At 38.6% G+C, this 18738-nt stretch overlaps 1 protein-coding gene across 3 annotated transcripts in view; it reads right to left on the bottom strand.

Annotated features, from left to right (window-relative positions):
- The window catches only part of LOC131221178 (uncharacterized), an 89207-nt gene that overhangs the window by 44874 nt on the left and 25595 nt on the right, over window positions 1-18738 (bottom strand). For all 3 annotated transcript variants that reach the window (XM_058216347.1, XM_058216348.1, XM_058216349.1), the window contains one exon: window positions 12805-12957. In XM_058216347.1, coding sequence (XP_058072330.1) covers window positions 12805-12957 — 153 coding nt within the window. The remainder of the gene's footprint in view (window positions 1-12804; window positions 12958-18738) is intronic.

Genomic DNA, 18738 nt, shown 5'->3' on the forward strand with positions numbered 1-18738 from the left:
GAGAGGCTCTCTAAAAAAGAGGTGAAAGGGGTGGATCATAGCAGAAAAGTTGGAGGCATGGAAGGTTGTCAAGTCTATCACTAACAGGGCTATTGCAGCGAGTGGTCCTCGTACCTATCGAAATGCAGTGACCAAAGGACCTCAAGGGAGAAGGGTCGTGATGCAAGACACATGCATGTGGCTAAATGGTGAAGTGAGATCAATCAGCAAATTAAATTAAATAATCAAAATCAAAAATCACGCCAAAATCATCAAATATCTCAAGAATCGAACATGAAACTATGAATAGTCTAGGCAACAATTAACAAACTACGCCATGCATGATCATTGAATACTAAAAATTAGGATCTAATGGATGTGAGAACACCCAAATAGAATAGGAATAAGCCTATTTCAAGAGGAAGGGAGTATTACTACATAGGATTTGCTCAATTAGAATGTGGACCAACCTAGGATTCAAGGACTATGGGGAAAAGGTGAAATTAGGGTTTAGACGGCTCAATTGGCTTAGGGATTTTCGAGCTTGAGCCTTACTTGAGGGGAATTAGGGATTTGAGTGGTTGGAGGATTTGAGTTTTAGGTTAATTAGGGAAATTGGGATTCTAGGGTTTGGAAGATTTGGGGAAAATGGGCGACATGAAGTTCGATTGGTGAAACCGGCAAGAAAGGGCAGTCATGTCTAAACCATGTCATCTCCTCATTTCTCGACTTTGTGGATATGTAGCCTTTAGTGAGATAGTGAGGTCTACCAAGACTGGTTTCTAATCACTGCCCGATTCTGTTGGAGGTGGTGGAGGAAAATTAAGGCTCAAGTCGTTCCTGATGTGGCTTTAAGTGAAAGTTTTCTCGGAGCTTGTAAAAAAGTGGTGGATTTCCTTTCAAGCTGAGGGTTTTACTAGGTTGAAAATATTTCAAAAGCTTAAATTATTAAAAGGAAAGATCAACAATTGGAAAAGAGAGGTGTTTAGGGGTAGAGACGCTGAAGTGGAGTCTATTTGTAAGGATATCCAAGCCATCGACCTAAGGAGTGCAGTCTAGTTATGAATGATGAAAAGGTCATGCATGCTAACTTGTCTCTCAAGTACATGAAGTGCCTTACGGAGAATGAGATAAAATAGAGGTAGTGATCTTATGCAATGTGGATTAAAGGATACAAGAACATCAAAAATTTTCATGGAATTGCAGGCGCTCAGGCCAAGAATAAAAGGATCCGCAGTGTAACAGTGGATGGTAGAAGGATCGAAGAAAGGAGCCAGGTGTGTGATTCCATTGTGAAGTTTTATAAGGAACTATTTTCAGAAAGGGGTGGATGCGGCCTCAACTAGACAATCTCTGATGTACGACCAATGTATGAACCAAATATGTTGTGAGATCAAGTAGCAAAATTAAGGTAATTAACAAAAAACATAAAACTTGCCATTATCATCACAAATACCAAGAAATCCAAAAGAATATCATGCATATTCCTAACCTAGGTTACCAAACATTGTCGTACAAGATCATTAAATAAAGGAAACTAGGATCTCATGGATGTATGGACATCCAATTAGCATAGGGAAAAGTCTATTTCAAAGTAAAGGACCTAATACAACCTAGGGTAAAATTAGGGTTAGGGAAATTGGGGAAATCTAGGAATTAGGGTTTATGGGATCAAATTGGGTGAAGGGATTAAAGGGTATATAGGTTAGGATGTGGGAATTAGGGTTTTGGGTAGAAGGGGTGTAAGGATTTTGGGTGAATTGAAAAATGGGAAAAGTTAGGGATTGGTAATTTAGGAAAGTAGGAAAGTCAGGGATTTCTAGGTTTAGAGTTAGGGTTTTGGTAAAGAGAGAAGAATGTTTTGATTTAAGGGTCATGGGATACCAAAAAGGACAAGGTATGGTTGTACGGCCAACCCGAGGGGTTCACACATGTGGCCGTACGGTCCCACGCGTGACTAGGTTGGATGGGTTTATGTCTTTTTAAGGTTTGGATTGTTGATGGGTATGGGAAAGTTAGCTTTATGAGAATATGAAGATCTGGAATGAGAGAATCGAAGAACTTTGAAAAAAGTACCTTGATGGAGAGTAAAGTGATGATGATGCGGGGATAGATGGAGACCTCGCACTTTTGTTGATGAAGATTAGCCTCACACCAATCTCCCTTCCAAATCACATGGAAGTATCTTCAAATCTCATGAATATAAAAGAAGAAGAAGAAAATGAGCATTTTCACAAATCTAATGGGAGAGCCCCCCCCCCCCCTCTGTTTGTAGCTCCAAGAAGTTTCAATAATTACAATAATCACTATCTTGTGAATTCTAACGAAAATAGCCCTAGTCTAAATAAAATCAACTAAAAACGCTCATAATGGTGTCCAAACATAACATAAACAAAACTAAATCCTACAAGCTGATAAAGTCTAACAAAAACTAGTGTGGATGATCCACGATCAATGGTCCGATCATGTGATCCAATGGCCCGATCGCCACATCCTCCAATTCAACGATCTGGATCACTCCATAAACCAGCCCATATGCATCTTCCCATTGTGAGGTCTTTCAAATACACGCACATACACATGGGGTCTTCAGTACGATCACGGGTAATCGCCTAACCATAGGGAAATCGGTACGGCCTGCCTCCTCTGATACGTACGCAAAGATGTACCTGAAGTGATGTCCTCATCAATCTCACTTCAGCCAGCTTTCATCAGAGTTGGCCGATAGCCTTGAAAAGCCAGTTTTCATCGGAGGTGGCTAAGAACCTTCAAAAATCATACTCCATGGAGGAGATCAAAGCTACAATCATTGGGTGAGGACAAAGCTCTTGATCCATATGATTTCTCGTTGGCTTTTTTCCGAGTCTTTGGGACGTTGTGAAAGGCGATTACTTTGCTTCTTATCCAAATTTTGAGAGAGAGATTGGATTACATCAAGTTTGGGAGCATCATACATCTCTATCATTCTGAAAGCCAAAGGAGCCACATCTTGATGATAAATGGGGAAAAGAATCGAAGAGAGAACAAAGATTTACAAATCAACTATGAATTTTACTCTACTTTACTCCAAGGGTGGGAAACGCCGAAACTTGACAACTTGCAAGTTGATTTTTTGTCCAATGAATAGGTAGATCAGGTACAAAGTCCAATCATAGAAGGGAAGAAAGCAGTAGAAAAATGTTTGGGTAGACAAAGAATTAGGTTTTAACGATTTCCCAATTATGTTCTTCCAAGTATCATGGGAGCAGTGTTCGTGTTGTCGACGGAAAATCAATATTATCATCGATAATTTCGGTATCGCTAGACCTGCGATACCGAAAACCCATAAGTTTGTTTGTCTTCCACATATCAGTGATATGTCGTCGATAATGTCGGTGAGAACGAAAATATTGATAATCCAACCATAACATCCGAGTTGCAGATCTGCGTATAGAGTTTTAATTTTTTTTTAAACGAAGGATCTTATATTAGATCGAGAGAATCGCATAGAGATGTACTACGGAGGGAGAATCGAACGAAGTGATTCAAATACTTACAGAGGGAGAATCGAATCGAGAGATTTCTACTGCAGTTAGAGCTGTTCACAGGTTGAGCTAGCTCGAATAACTTGCTCGACTCGGCTCGAGTCAGCTCAGATTGACTCGGCTTGAATGGCTGAGTCAGGCCGAGTCAAGCTGAAATACTATAGCTCGAGTTGAGTACGAACCGAGTTCGCCCAGGGCCCATTTTAACTCGACTCGACTCCAAACTCGAGCTCGACTCGGCTCGTTAGAAATAGGTTTTTATACATTTTTAAATATTATATATATATATATATATACACACACATACACACACACACACACACACGGAAAGACTCACCTGCGAACCAGTTCGTACGTACTACATACAAACTTTTTTGAGAACTCATCATATCTAATGAGTCTCGTAAATCTGAATGGTCCACATGAAGCAGAACCTCATGAAACCTCCTAGTACGAATTTTTACTTTGATTCAAAACTTCGGTGGGCCATGAAAAATGTAAACAGTTTCTTCCCTTGATTTGAATTTATCTTTGTTATGGCCCACCAGAATCTTAGATCAGGGTGAAAATTCACCCCCTAAGGTTTCATGGGAATCCGCATCTTATGGACCGTTCGGATTCGACACCCATGACACGTGTGCAAAGGTGCGCACGTGCGTAGGTGAGCATGCCTCTCTCTCTCTCTCTCTCTCTCTCTCTCTCTCTCTCTCTCTCTCTCTCTCTATATATATATATATATATATATATCATAAAAACTAAAAACCCTACCCCACCCCATCTGCATGGCTGCCTCCCTTTCCCTTTCTCCCTTTCTAATTTTCTTCTCTTTCTCTATCTCTACCCCATAGTCCCCACCCAGCCCGCTGCCCCTGCTCGCCGCACGCCCGCCCGACCAACATCATCAAGGTGAGTTCTTCTTCTTCTTCTTTTTTCCTCTTTCTTGATTCCGTTGGAGAATGGGGTCCACCTGATGAGTGGCTTGGATCTCGAATTGGGTTCCGTGATGGCCGGCCTGATGCCCCACCTGATGAGTGGATGGATTAGATCTCTCATGTATCTGCCTGTAGCGTGGGTATAAGAACAATGGTAGGATGTAGGAGGTTGGAGGTGGAAAGGATGGAATGGATTGGCTACTCCCCGGAGAACAGGGATGCAGAATAGGGATGCAGATTTTTTCAGAGAATACTAGAATAGGGATACGAATTGGCTACTCCCCCTGACACGAGCCCCAGAGCTGGTGGTCGGTGCTCTGGGGGCCCCACCATGAAGTATATGTTTCATCCATTTTGTTCATGCATTTTTAAATATCATTTTAGGTCTTTATCCCAAAAATTAGAGGGATATAAATCTCAAGTGGACCACACCACAGGAAAACAACAGTGATTGGATATCCATCATTTGAATCCTCCTAAGGCCCACTGTACTGTTTATTTGACATCCAATCTGTTGATTAGGTCATAAAGACCCAGATGAAGGGAAAAAACAAAGATCAACTTGATCTAATACTTTTATGGCCCCGAAAAGGTTTTTAATGGTCGAAGTTCATTCAACACTGTTTCTTGTAATTTGGTCCACTTGAGACCGGGATATATCTCATTTTTTGTGTATTACTATAAATTGATCTAGAAAAATAGATGGACGGAATGGATGAAACACATACATCATGATGGGGCCCATAGAGCACCGACCACAAGTAGCCAATCCATTTCAAATAAGTCAAAAGGGAGCTGTGGAAACGTCATTTCGGGCATGGCTGTGAAGCCCCTCCTTGGAACCTACGCTGGAGTAAGGGATTTCGTGTGCCCAGTGGTTGGTGCTATGTGGGGCCCACCATGATGTATGTGTTTTATCTATGCTGTCCATCCATTTTGAAATATAAATTTAGGGCTTGATCACAAAATTGAGGTAGATATAAATCTCAGGTGGACCACACCATGGGAAAACAGTAGCGATTGAATTACACCATTAAAAATCTCCTAGAGCCAACTGTAATGGTTATTTGGCATCTAATCCGTTGATTAGGTAATAAAGACTTGGACGAAGGGAAAAAATATTTATGAGCTTGATCCAAAACTTTTGTGGCTCCCAAAAGGTTTTTAATGGTGGGCGTTCAATCAACACTGTGCAGTCCACTTGAGATTTGGATCGAACTCATTTTTGGGCTCATATCATAAAATGATCTGAAAGAATGGGTGGACGGCATGGATGAAACACATACATCATGGTGGGGCCCGCCGTGCTTGGGCTTCACAACCTACCATTACATTAATATGCCTGGATCCCTCACGGAGAAACACCTTTAATACTCTAGCGAAGTATCATAGACGATACGCATGCACTTGAGACTTGCATACATGGCATAAAATTAGTTCAAATTAAACCGTCTGAATTATGGGTATCAATTTATATTTAGGAAAAAATTATGCCCACTTGATCATCTAATATCAAATTTATGAAAAAATATTAGACAGTTAGAAATTAATCCTATCATATGGTTTGATTTCAACAAACAAGTGTTTACGACTCCGAGGTCATGATTTTCTAAGATACGGTGGATTTTGCAATTTAATTTGTTTAATGTGAGTTAATATATTCCAAAAATATACCATTTTTAAGTGACTGCATATCAAGCGTCATAGGCAGGCAAGCAGAGTATCAATTAATTTCCCATCTCTCTCTCAGAGTTTACATTGGTATACAAATAATTCAAATGAGACCATTCAAATATTGGGTACTGGATTTTATGTATCATGGATCGAAAACTGAGATTATTAGATAATCTAACAAGTGTTTAAGAATCAAAGGCCAAGATTGTTCAACTAATCTGATTTTTGGATGGTAACTCAATGAGGGTGGATCCCACGAGGAAAAACCAACTGTACAGGTGATGATTTCTCTTTCATCCACGACATACACTTACATTGATCTACAGTGCCCAAATCACGGCCCCCAATAGTCACACTGATCAAATGGTCCTGATTATCTAAGTATGGCCACCAAATGGACAGTTAAAAAGATGATCATCTATGGTCCAAACCTTATAGGTAAGGCCGTATCCTAAGTGAGCTATTTTGGATGGTCAGGATTGACAGACATGCATGCCACTTGCTTGGTTAATAAGTCATCGATATTTAAACAATTGTACAAAAAGTACACGGGAAGGCAGCTGTTGGCAGTAATTGACTTAATTAGAATTACCGGCTGTAAGATATCATAAAAATACAATAATTACAAATTACAATCTAATTACAAATTACAATCTCTCTTTGATTTATTTTTTAAAAAAAAGTAACTTGACTAACCATTTTTATATTTGAATATAAGTGGTAAAATCATAATAATAATATTTTTACATTACTAAAATATTAAATTAATAGAAAAAATATTATACAATTTATTTTTTCCATACAATACAATATAAAATTGTGATGATCACAAATTTCTTTTAAAGTCCACTTGATTTAATATAATGTAGAGGAATTAAACAATGATAACATATTACTTTATTATCTCCTTATATAGTTGCATTATGCAATGTTGTATGTTAATGATCATATATATTATTTTCTTATTTGTTCTCAAACATTATCTTCTTGTAGAGTTGTAGTTGTTGGATAAATTGGTTCTTATATATTTTGATAATTGTTCTTTACATATTGTCATATTGATGCTTATGATTATTTGTGATCTAATGTTGTTAATTAATATTTAAGCCACCTAGGAATTTATATTGAACAAGTACAATCATTCCACTGAAAATACTTGTTCTTTATGAATTCCTAAATTGTCCATTTTGGACAGTTCGTTACCATACCATGTACTTAGGTTGTCATCATTCAATTTACATGTGGTTGGAATTTCGATAGTGTTTCCCTATATTTTCTCTAAATATGTAGTTCTTTACTAGTTAGTTTCCACTACATGTGTAATGGATTACATGTGACTGTGGCAACTAATTAGTATTGAATTTTACATATATCCGGAGAATATAGGGAGGCGCTGCCGAAATTTCGGCTCGCATGTAAATTGTATGGTGATAGTACATGGTCTATTACCGAATGGGATAGAGACAATTAGCACCTCTACATAGAGACAAGTAGGAATAAGATATTTAGAAATAATTAGTAAAAAAATTTGAAACAATTATGGACAATTTATAATTATGTATATGTATGTATCTTAGTAGATTTATTTATTAGGGGACTATTTGAGACACTTGTGTTTTGCAGTTTATGGAGGGGCCTGATATTGTTTGTGTTATATATTTATATATACGTATAAATGTCATTGACTGATTCCTTCAACCTATAAAATCCCTGATCTTACCCTACTCTTGTTAACTTTTAATTTTTAAATGACTAGTGAAGAAAATCCAAGTACTCCTGGCCTTAGTGCGTCAATCAATTCTTCTTTTTCTGTGGATGATGAAAAATTAGAGAACAAAGTTGAAACAGCTTCAGGTTCTGTGAGGGGGGAAAAAAGATCGGCAATATGGGAATCTTTTGATGAGATCACGCAACCAGATGGTTCTGTCAAGATTAGATGCAAGTTTTGTAAGACTCTTTACAGCAAGCATTCTGGTTCTTCTACAACTCACTATCAGAGCCATCTAGATAAATGTGTAAAGAGACCAAGAACATCGAAGGGTGGAGTGCAACAACTGCTTTCATTTAATATTTTTTAAGATGACGACTCTAAAGTTGCACTCTCAATATATAAGTATGACCTGGATAAACCAAATGAGTGGTTTGCGAGGTTAGTGATAGTCAATGACAAGCCATTTAGCATGGTGGAAAGTAAGGTTTTCATGAGATTTTGTAAATTTCTAAATCCCAGATGTGAAAAGGCCACTCGATCCATTGTGAAAAGAGAGTGCGTGAAGATATATGCCGTTAAGAAAGCTAACTTCAAAGCTCTCCTTGAATCCGTATCCAGAATAAGTTTGACATCTGATATGTGGACGGCCTCAAATCAGATAAAGGGATATATGTCATTGACCGCACACTTCGTTGATGCGGATTGGAAACTACAAAAGGAGATTTTAAACTTCCGCCATGTTCCTCCTCCTCATACCGGTGTGGCACTGTCCGATTGCATTTACAACTGTCTTGTTAAGTGGGGCATTGAAAAGAAAATATCTTCAATTACTTTAGATAATGCCTCGTCCAACGATACGTTGATTTCTTTCTTACGTACTCAGTTAAAGGCTGCTGGAAATTTATTCTTCTAAGGTAAAATATTCCAATTTAGATGTTGTGCTCACATACTCAACTTGATTGTCCAAGAAGGGCTTAAAGCAATTGATTCAACGATTGCAAACATACGAGATAGCTTTAAATATATAAGGGGGTCACCTTCAAGAATGAGTACGTGGAATGACATAATCCAACGTTTGGATTTGAAATCTAAACAGCAGTTGAAGTTAGATGTCTGCACTCGCTGGAATTCCACTTATGAAATGTTGGATACGGCTTTACAATTTAAAGTTACATTCCCTGAACTTGCGGCGCGTGATAAAATGTACGCATACGTGCCAAGTGATGAAGACTAGAAGAAAGATGAAGATGTTCATCGGTTTCTCAAAGTTTTTTATGACTGCACGAAGATTTTTTCAAGAAATAAGTATCCCACGGCAAATCTATTTCTTCCTAAAATTATTTTTATTATGAACGCGCTTAAAAAATGTGTTGTTGATGGTCCGGAATTTTTAAAAGCGATGGCTCTAGGAATGCAGATGAAATTTGATAAGTATTGGGCTGAATGACACTTGTTAATGGCCATTGCGGTTGTCCTGGATCCACGATATAAGATAGCAATGGTTAGATTTGTTTTCAGATTGCTTTATTTCAATTCCGAAAGAGTTTCAGTGGAGACCGTCATTATTAATGCTACAATTGAAGAGTTGTTCGCATCATATATTGATAATTCGGCCGATCCATCAAGTGCAATAGGTACTTCTCAAATTGCGGATAGTTCTTCTACTGCGGGCGAGCGACTTCATGACTGTCTTTTTTAGACGAAGAAACGGAGACGCAGAAAACTAAATCCAAAGTGGACAAGTATCTAAAGGAACCGGTCATAAGGATAAAAGATAATGATTTCGATGTTTTGCAATGGTAGAAGTCTCGAGCTCGTGAATACACTAGACTTTTATTGATGGCACGAGACATTTTAACAATTCCAATGACCGTGGCATCAGAATCAGCTTTTAGCACTGGCAGTAGGGTAGTTAGCAAGTATTGAAGCTAACTCGCCTCGAATACAGTTAAAGCACTGATGTGTACGCAAGATTGGTTACATCCAGTTTGGGGCGGTAGCACTTTCAATGCTGAAGAGTGTGAAGAGGACAATGAAATTGAAAGCGTGGGCCAGAATGCTTGAAGGAATGAAAGCTTTGAAAATTTTCATGAACAGATTTATAATTTTTGATATATTTTAACTATTTTGAATTGATGTTAATGTTGATTGTTGAGGACAAATTATGTTTTTGTCGTATGATATTGATAGTATCTAGAGGTTTATCATTTATGTCTTAGTAACGTGGCATTTAATTTGTATTTTTTGGCCAAAATTTTAATAACTTAACCTATGATGAATGATATGAACAAGCTCGAGCTCGACTCGAGGTAAACTCGACTCGAACTCGACTCGACAGCTTTGGCAAACAAGCCAAGCTTCAATGTTGAGCTCGAGCTCAAGCTCGAACTCGAGTACACCATGGACAAGCCAAGCCAAGCTTGGCCTAGCTCGACTCGACTCGGCTCAATGCCCACCTCTAACTATTGTGGATGAAAGCTTGCGTCAAGTTAAGGCCTGAAAAGAGGGACCCCTCTGTTAAAAACCTTATCCTTTTACTTTTTTCTTTTTCTAAAATGTATGTTTTACACTGTTAAAAAGCATGGGTCGCCACCATTTTATATCGAAACAAAACAAAACAAATAGTGTATTTAACTTTTAAGTTAACTTTATAGTGTGAGTTTTAAACCACTGCATAAAACTAATTCACCACCATTTTACAAATAAAAATTACCATTGAAAGAAAACTTTTTAATAAAAGTACCTTGGGCTGACCAAGATGGTGCAGCCCTTGCTATGGGCTCACATTGATGTATGTATTCTATATCCGCGTCATCCATCCGTTTTTCTCGAACATTTTTGGGGCATGAGCCCAAAATTGTAGAAGATCCAAATCTCAGGTGGACCATACAGCAATGGTGATCAAATGTCATACCATTAAAAACTTCCTAGGGCCCACATTAATGATTCGATAATGTTTAGTCAGGTAAACATGGATGAAGGGAAAAAACAAATATCAGCTTGATCCAAAACTTGTGGCCCGTTAATAGTCAATCACCATCGTTTTATAGGTCCACTCGAGAATTGGATCTACTTCATTTTTAGGCTCATGTCGTAAAAGGATCTTGCAAAATGGATGTATAGAATACATACATCAAGGTGGGCACCACAGTAAGGGCCACACCGTCTTGGGTGGATAGATGGGATGGATGTTTGGATGGGATGGGATGGGATGGTTGGACGATTGAATGGATAGATGGATGGATGGATGTTCAGATGGATAGATGGGATGGATGATTGGATAGGATGGATGGATGGGATGGTTGGTTGGATGGTTGGATGATTTGATGGGATGGATGCATGGATGCGATGGATGGATGGTTGGATAGATGGGATGGACGGTTAGATGGAAAAATGAGTTGGATGGATGATTAGATGGAAAAATGAGTTGGATGGATGAATGTTTGATTGATTGGATGAGATGGATGTTTAGATGATTTGATGTGATGGATGGGATGGTTGGATGGATGGATTGATGGATGGATGAATGTTTGGATAGTTAGATGCATGGGATGGCTGGATGGATGGATGGATGGATGGGATGGTTGGATTGTTAGATGGATGGATCAATAGGTGGATGATTGGATGGGATGGTTGGATTGTTAGATGGATGGTTGGATGGATGGATGGTTGGGTGGTTGGATGGATGAATGGGTGGTTGAATGGATGGATGGTTGGTTGGTAGGTTGAATAGGATGAATAGATGGATGGTTGGCTGGTAGGTTGAATGGAATGAATAGATGGATGGGTGGTTGGATGGTTAGATTGTTAGACCATCATGCATATGTATTGTATTTATAAATTATATGCTTAATTATACATAGATGTAAAAATGTATGAATGTACTATGCTTGTTTGTTTGCTTGTTAATTGGTTTAATGAGATTTTAGTGATTGTTGTGTTACAATTGGACTGATTTCTTATGATAACACATGATGTGAGGCTATTATTAAAGGAAATTTTATTATATATGCATTCTTTTTACAATATTTTGAATCTAAAATATGCAAATATGTATATTTAGGCATCTTCTGAAGTCTCATTAAAAAATTCCACAGTTTTCCCCACGTTTCCTAGCATTTCCGGTTATCAGCGATAATATCGCCGATAACGATATTATATCTTTATCTCCGGTAAGCAAAACTTGCAGCAATACCAACAACTCGAACACTGCCTGGGCGTAGGTGAAAGGGAACTTTATGCCCTTCATCTATGCATTCTACGTAAGGAGCAAGCTCTCAAAAGAGAGAGTTGTCGTTCATCGCATTGATCAAAGACAGTGCTGAAAGAGCTCAGGCCTTAAGATTAGTAAAGTCTAATTGGGGATCCTTAACAAATCTTAGCAAACGAGTCCTTCTAATTAGTGCAAAAATAAGGCATGCTTAGTCTAATGGCAGTTAACACTCGACAGTTAGCAATAACAATAGCATTATCCAATACAAGTATTTGGTCGGAAGTTACATAAAATTGTATGCATCAACATCTAAATGCAATTATGTGTTTAAACTCAAAAGTTTCAGTTTCAAATAAAATAATTTTAACTACACCTGTCTAATCTCCAACCTAAATGCTTTTTAAGTAGTTCAAACATATGCATGATAAACCAAACAGAAGCAGCATCTCTGATATCAATAAAGAGGGTCAATATAGCCCACCGAGCAGAATAGATTGCATCAGTTGATAGGAATTCCTGCCAATACTCCATAATGTGGATATCTTTCTCTTTAGAAATTTGTGCTTGCTTTCAAGAATTGAGAAAAGTAAAGGGTTCTCAAGATCAATTTTGTGTGGGAAGTCAGTATGAGAATTCCCAGTATGAGTAGGGGCTTACTAAATACAATACAATCCTAAGGGAACAGGACAGTGCCTTGTAAACAATACTCGAACATGATGAATGGAATAAGAATAAAGAACTACAAATGAAACCAAGACTATAGGAACATACCACAGGTTGGGAAGCTTGTAACTTTTGGTACTCTTGCTGAAAGTTGCTCTTTCTTTTGCTCAAAATGAGCACTTTACCATACAATTCCCTAAACTGAAGAAGCTCAGAGGAGTTGATTCTCTTTCTCTGACAAAGGTTACTTTCATCATTTGTCTGCAAAAGGATAACCACGGATTATTTCAGATCCAAATAACAGTACATGACCAGCTAGGCCTAACTAAAGCATATATTTCCTGCTAAAGTCATGTTATTTCCAATTGGATTGTATGAGATCCAAGCACCAACTGCAAGAATTCATGGCCATGAAATCGGAGCTCTAAGAAGAATTGAATTAAATTTAAAAAATATAAATAAATAAATAAATAATTTAAAAAGGAGAAGAAGAAGAAGAAGAAGAAAAAGAAAATCAATGATACTTCAACGCATCTCCTCCCAAAAAATAAATAAATAAAACTTTTGTCTCAGTTATCCCCTACCCACCTATATGGAACCTGCAGTGTCTTTCCCCGACCAATGGTTCTCCTCCTCTAGATCACTACCCGAAACAAATACGGAGGCCTAAACCAAATCTCATTTCTCTAACAAAACTTAACTAGAAAACCCAAAACACAAGAATTACCTTCCGACTACCATGCATCCACCCAAGAAGGCAACTTTAGAAGTTTATCCTGTAGGAATATATATATATATATATATATATATATATATATATATATATATATATGGGAAATGGTTTTATGTGGTCAACCTCATGGGAACTTCCCATGAGGTCGAGCTGTGTGGGTCCCACTGTGATGCGTGTCAAACGTCTACCCAATCAGTCAGATGCACCATTCCATGGTGGGCCTCAGGCTTAAAAATCAAATCAATCCATGACTATTGTGGGCCACACCACATACAACAGTTGAGAGCCCCCCAGCCCCCCCCCCCCTTTAAAACATTCATAATCATTTGTTGGGCCCACTGAGATGTGGTTCACAAATCCAGCCCATCCATTATGTGTGTCCCACTTAGATAATGGGTCAAACCAAGTTTCGGACACAACCAAATTTTAGGTGGGCCCCACCAAGTGCTTTTATACGTTTTGGACATGTCTTCACATGATTTTAGATGGTATGGCCTACCTGAGTTCCATATACGGCTGATTTTTGGGATGTCCCGTAATTTAAAGGCGACCCATCAAATGCACGGTGTTGTTGTTCGACACACATCAGGGTGGGGCCCACACAGCTCGACCTCATGGCACACAGCTCGACCTCATGGGAACTTCCCATGAGGTCAACCGCATAGAACTATTTCCTTATTGTAGACACCCCAACTAAAACAAGGACGCCACTCTTTGAGCTTCAACTTGACTTCAATAAATTGTCTCCTGCTGATTTGGAAATCATTAAAAATCCAAACGGATCAAACTGGGAGCATACCCGGCACGTGCTGGAGACAACCAACGGACCCAATTGGCTAACACACCAAATCCAGTAGCAATTCAGTCATGGCCGAGCATCCGAACTCTAAAACCTCTGAAACTCTTTATATGTCGCAACCGATATGCAAAAATGGATAAAATGAATCCTCTTTACCTATGGATCGCTCTCCATATCACTTAGTCTTTCCGAATAGCGTTGTGTTGAGGCGTGAGAGGTCATATATTCAAAATCAAGGAAAATACAGTCATCCTCGTATACAGAATGGTCATGATATTATTAGAGGCAAATCCTGACCGATCAATATGATTTATGATCCATTGGAAAGGTGGTCAAATGATCTTCCTAACAAACTTTAGTTTCCTCCCATCCGAGTTATGATGAGGAAGATTCGGCCCGTTTATCAAAACCTCGCATTGTCGAGTTATTAAATCGAAAAAAAAACTTTGGTCGTGCTTTAAACTAGAAATGAGATCCAATTGAAGTGATTCCAGTTGCAATGAAAAACTTATCAGGCGACGTTTCCAATGATCCTAAGATCATCAAAAGCAAACCATTGGTCAAATTGCAAATAACCGATTTCATATATTGGACGGACGTATTTTCGGCACATCAAACGAGGTCCGATTGAAATAATTCTAGCCTTGTTAGAAAGCTTATCTGATTATCTTTCCGACAAGATAAAGATTACAAAAAACGGACAAATAACAAAGAAGATATAAGCGTTTGAACATTTAACAGAATTTTTTTTTAAAAAAAAAGTAATAATTACGTTTATATATACTTATATATAAATAAGTACTGATTATCTTTTAACTTATATATATATATATATATATATATATATATATATATAAATAACTTAATCATTACTTTTATTATTATTATTATTATTATTATATAATATTATATATCTTTAAATGTACTGAAGGTGGGCGCCCACAACATTACCCAATGCAACGAGTTGTTGGCAACGCAGGCCAATGCCTATACAAGGTATTCAGGATGCACAGACACAAGGGAGAAAAATATACTAAAACAGAGAGATGGAGAAATGGAGAGAGGAAAGGAGAGAGAAATAAAGAGTGAGAGTGAGAAAAAATAGAGAGTAGAAAGAGAGATAGAAAATATAGAGAGGGTCAGAGGGTTGGAGTTTGCTTAGAGGTACTACCCAAAGCATATGTTTCTCCCTTGTGTCTGTGCGTCCCGAATACCTTATATAGGCATTAGCCTGCGTTGCCAACAACTCACTGCATTGGGTAATGTTGTGGGCACCCACCTTAAGTAATGATTAAGTTATATATATATATATATATTATAAAAAAAAACGTAATTATTGCTTTTTATTTTTTTCTGTCAAATGTTCAAATGCTTATATCTTCTTTGTTATTTGTCCGTTTTTTGTAATCTTTATCTTGTCGGAAAGATAATCAGATAAGCTTTCTAACAAGACTAGAATCACTTCAATCGGACCTCGTTTGATGTGCCGAAAATACATCTGTCTAATATATGAAATCGGTTATTTACAATTTGATCAATGGTCTGCTTTTGATGATCTTAGGATCATTGGAAACGTCACCTGATAAGTTTTTCATTACAACTGGAATCACTTCAATCGGATCCCGTTTGGCTAGTTTAAAGCACGACCAAAGTTTTTTTCGATTTAACAACTCGACAATGCAAGATTTTGATAAACGGGCCGAATCTTCCTCATCATAACTCGGATAGGAGGAAACTTAAGTTTGTTAGGAAGATCATTTGACCACCTTTCCAATGAATCATAAATCATTCTGATCGGTCAGGATTTGCATCCAATAATACCATGGCTATTTTCTATACAAGGATGACTGTATTTTCTTCGATTTTGAATATATGACCTCCCACGCCTCAAAACAATGCTATTCGGAAAGACTAAGTGATACGAAGAACGATCCATAGGTAGAGAGGATTCATTTTATCCTTTTTTGCATATCGGTTGTGATATACAGAGAGTTTCAGGGGTTTTGGAGTTCGGATGCTCAGTCGTGACCGAATCGCTACTGGATTTAGTATTAGCCGATCGGGTCCGTTGGTTGTCTCCGACACGTGTCGGGTATGCTCCCAGTTTGATCCACTTGGATTTTCAATGATTTCCAAATCAACAGGAGACAATTTATTGAAGTCAAGTTGAAGCTCAAAGAGTGGCGTGTCCTTGTTTTAGGTGGGGTGTCTACACACACACACACACACATAGAGAGAGAGAGAGAGAGTAAGAGAGAGAGAGAGTCATAGTCTCCTACAAACCAATCCACAGTGACTTTATCTACAATCTTAGGTACGATCAGCTAAAGTGAACCTCACCATGATGTCTAAATGAAATCCACCCCAATCACCAAGTGAGTCATCCCATTTTAACCGTAGGGCCAAAAAATCATCCATGTCAATGATTCAGGTGGGCCATTCAAAGGGCAATAATTTGGAGGGGTGCCCACCCTTCATTGTTATGTGGCCCATTGAGATGTTTACGAGAAATCCACTTCGACCATTAGATGCGTCATCCAAAATTACTTTTAGAGACCAAATATAAGGCTTAAGTGTAATTCTGGTGGGCCATACCACAGGAAACGGTTGGAGGATTATAGGAGATAAGTCCACCCTTGATTTTTTTTATTTTTTTTATTTTTTTTGAAGGACCACTGAGTTTATTATATGAAATCCACTCCAACTATTACATAACACAATAAAATTTAGGCCCGGGGCCAAAAAATCAGCCCTATCTATGATTCAAGTGGGCCTTGTTAAGGGAAATACATTGGAGGTATGTACACTATCTTTAATTGTGTGATCCACCTAAATGGCTGGTTTTTCAGCCCTATGCCTAAAACCGGGTCACTCATCTGATGGTCAGAATGGATGTTTAAAATACATGGTGGTAGGGCCCACCAGAGTTAGACGGCACCATTATGTGGATGGCTTTTATGTAACATCCGGAGGTGGATTGCATGCTGTAGCTGTCAGTAATTTGATGCTGGAAAAGCTCTATGGGCCACCAAGATGTATGCGTATTACCCACACAGTCCACCCATATTGGATCAAGCTGATATTTGTATTCTCTCTTCATCGAGGTTTGTTTGACCTCATGAGTAGGTTGGATTGCAAACAAACATCACTATGGGCCCTAGGAAGGTTTCAACGGTGGACGTCATTATCCCCACTGTTTTCTGTGGTGTGTCCATTTGAGCTTTGGATATGCTGCAATTTTGGCTCATGCACTAGAATAAGCTGGAAAAACAGATAAATGGCATGGATAAAATATATATCACGGTGGGCCCCACAGAATTGACACCACACTATAGCGTGGTGAGCTCCTCACTACACAAATAGTGCAAATAGTGTCCCAAAGATGGGCTCTGGTCAGGCAAACCAACTAGCAGAGGGGAGGGGAGGGGGTGGCTGGGGGCGGGCCCCACCGTGATGTGTATGTGAAATCCACTCTGCTAATATGGTGTGTGACAACCATTTAGCCATAGAGCTAAAAATTCAGCTACATCCATAATTCAGATCAGCCACATGAGCAAAAACAATGCTGCGGATGCCCACCATCCAAACTGTTTCACATGGTATGGTCCACAAGTCATATATGGGCCTAATTTTTGGCACCCATGCATAACATTTCATTTCAAGTGGCAGCTAATGGTTGGAGTGGATTTCACATAAACATCATAGTGGGCCCCGTACAATTCAAGGGTAGGCATCCTCTCTCGCACAGTTTCTCTTGGTGTGGCCCATCATAATCATGAATTCACCTAGTTTTTGAACCCTATGAATAAATTTCCATCAATCACATACTGGCTAGAGTAGATTTCACGTGCACATTATGGAGAGGCCCATTCCAAACTCGAGCCCGTGTGTGCCCACTTGTCCCGCACAAAGGTCTCCTGCAATCCATGTGTGTGTGCATGCGTGTGCGTGTGGGTGTATGCGCGTGCGCACACGTGTGTGTAATTGTGTAATCTGTTTACTCCTGTGGAGCACATATATATGTTTCTCTCATGTTAATATGTGTGTGGTAGTCTTTTGCGCAAATACTTACCTTGTTGTACTAAAACATTTTATCCTTCTCTTTCTTCGCTTCCCCTTCAATCTCTCCGCTTTCTACTTGGTAATAGAGCATCTTTCCTAAGCTGATCTAAAATAGTGGGGCCCATTGACGACGTCATCCAATCATATGTTATCTAGTCACACTGATAACATCGGCAGTGTACAGCTAGGTAATCATCTAAAGGGGGAAAAGTATGGGATTTGGAAGAGCTTGATTTTTAGAAGGTTTAAGGTGATTGACATTTTGTGGTAAGTTTTTTGGGGTGTTTCATGCAAAATAGAAAGTTAAGAAACAGATAAAATTTTGTTTTTGGCTTCTTCTTTTTTTTTTTTTTTTGGTACTGTTTTTCCTGAGGGTTATTGTTCTATTTCGTGCAGTTGAATGTGTCTCAACTATAGAAGCAAGTTTCGTGTGATTTGAATGATATTT

This window comes from Magnolia sinica, chromosome 12, assembly GCF_029962835.1.
Source record: "Magnolia sinica isolate HGM2019 chromosome 12, MsV1, whole genome shotgun sequence".
Taxonomy (NCBI): domain Eukaryota; kingdom Viridiplantae; phylum Streptophyta; class Magnoliopsida; order Magnoliales; family Magnoliaceae; genus Magnolia; species Magnolia sinica.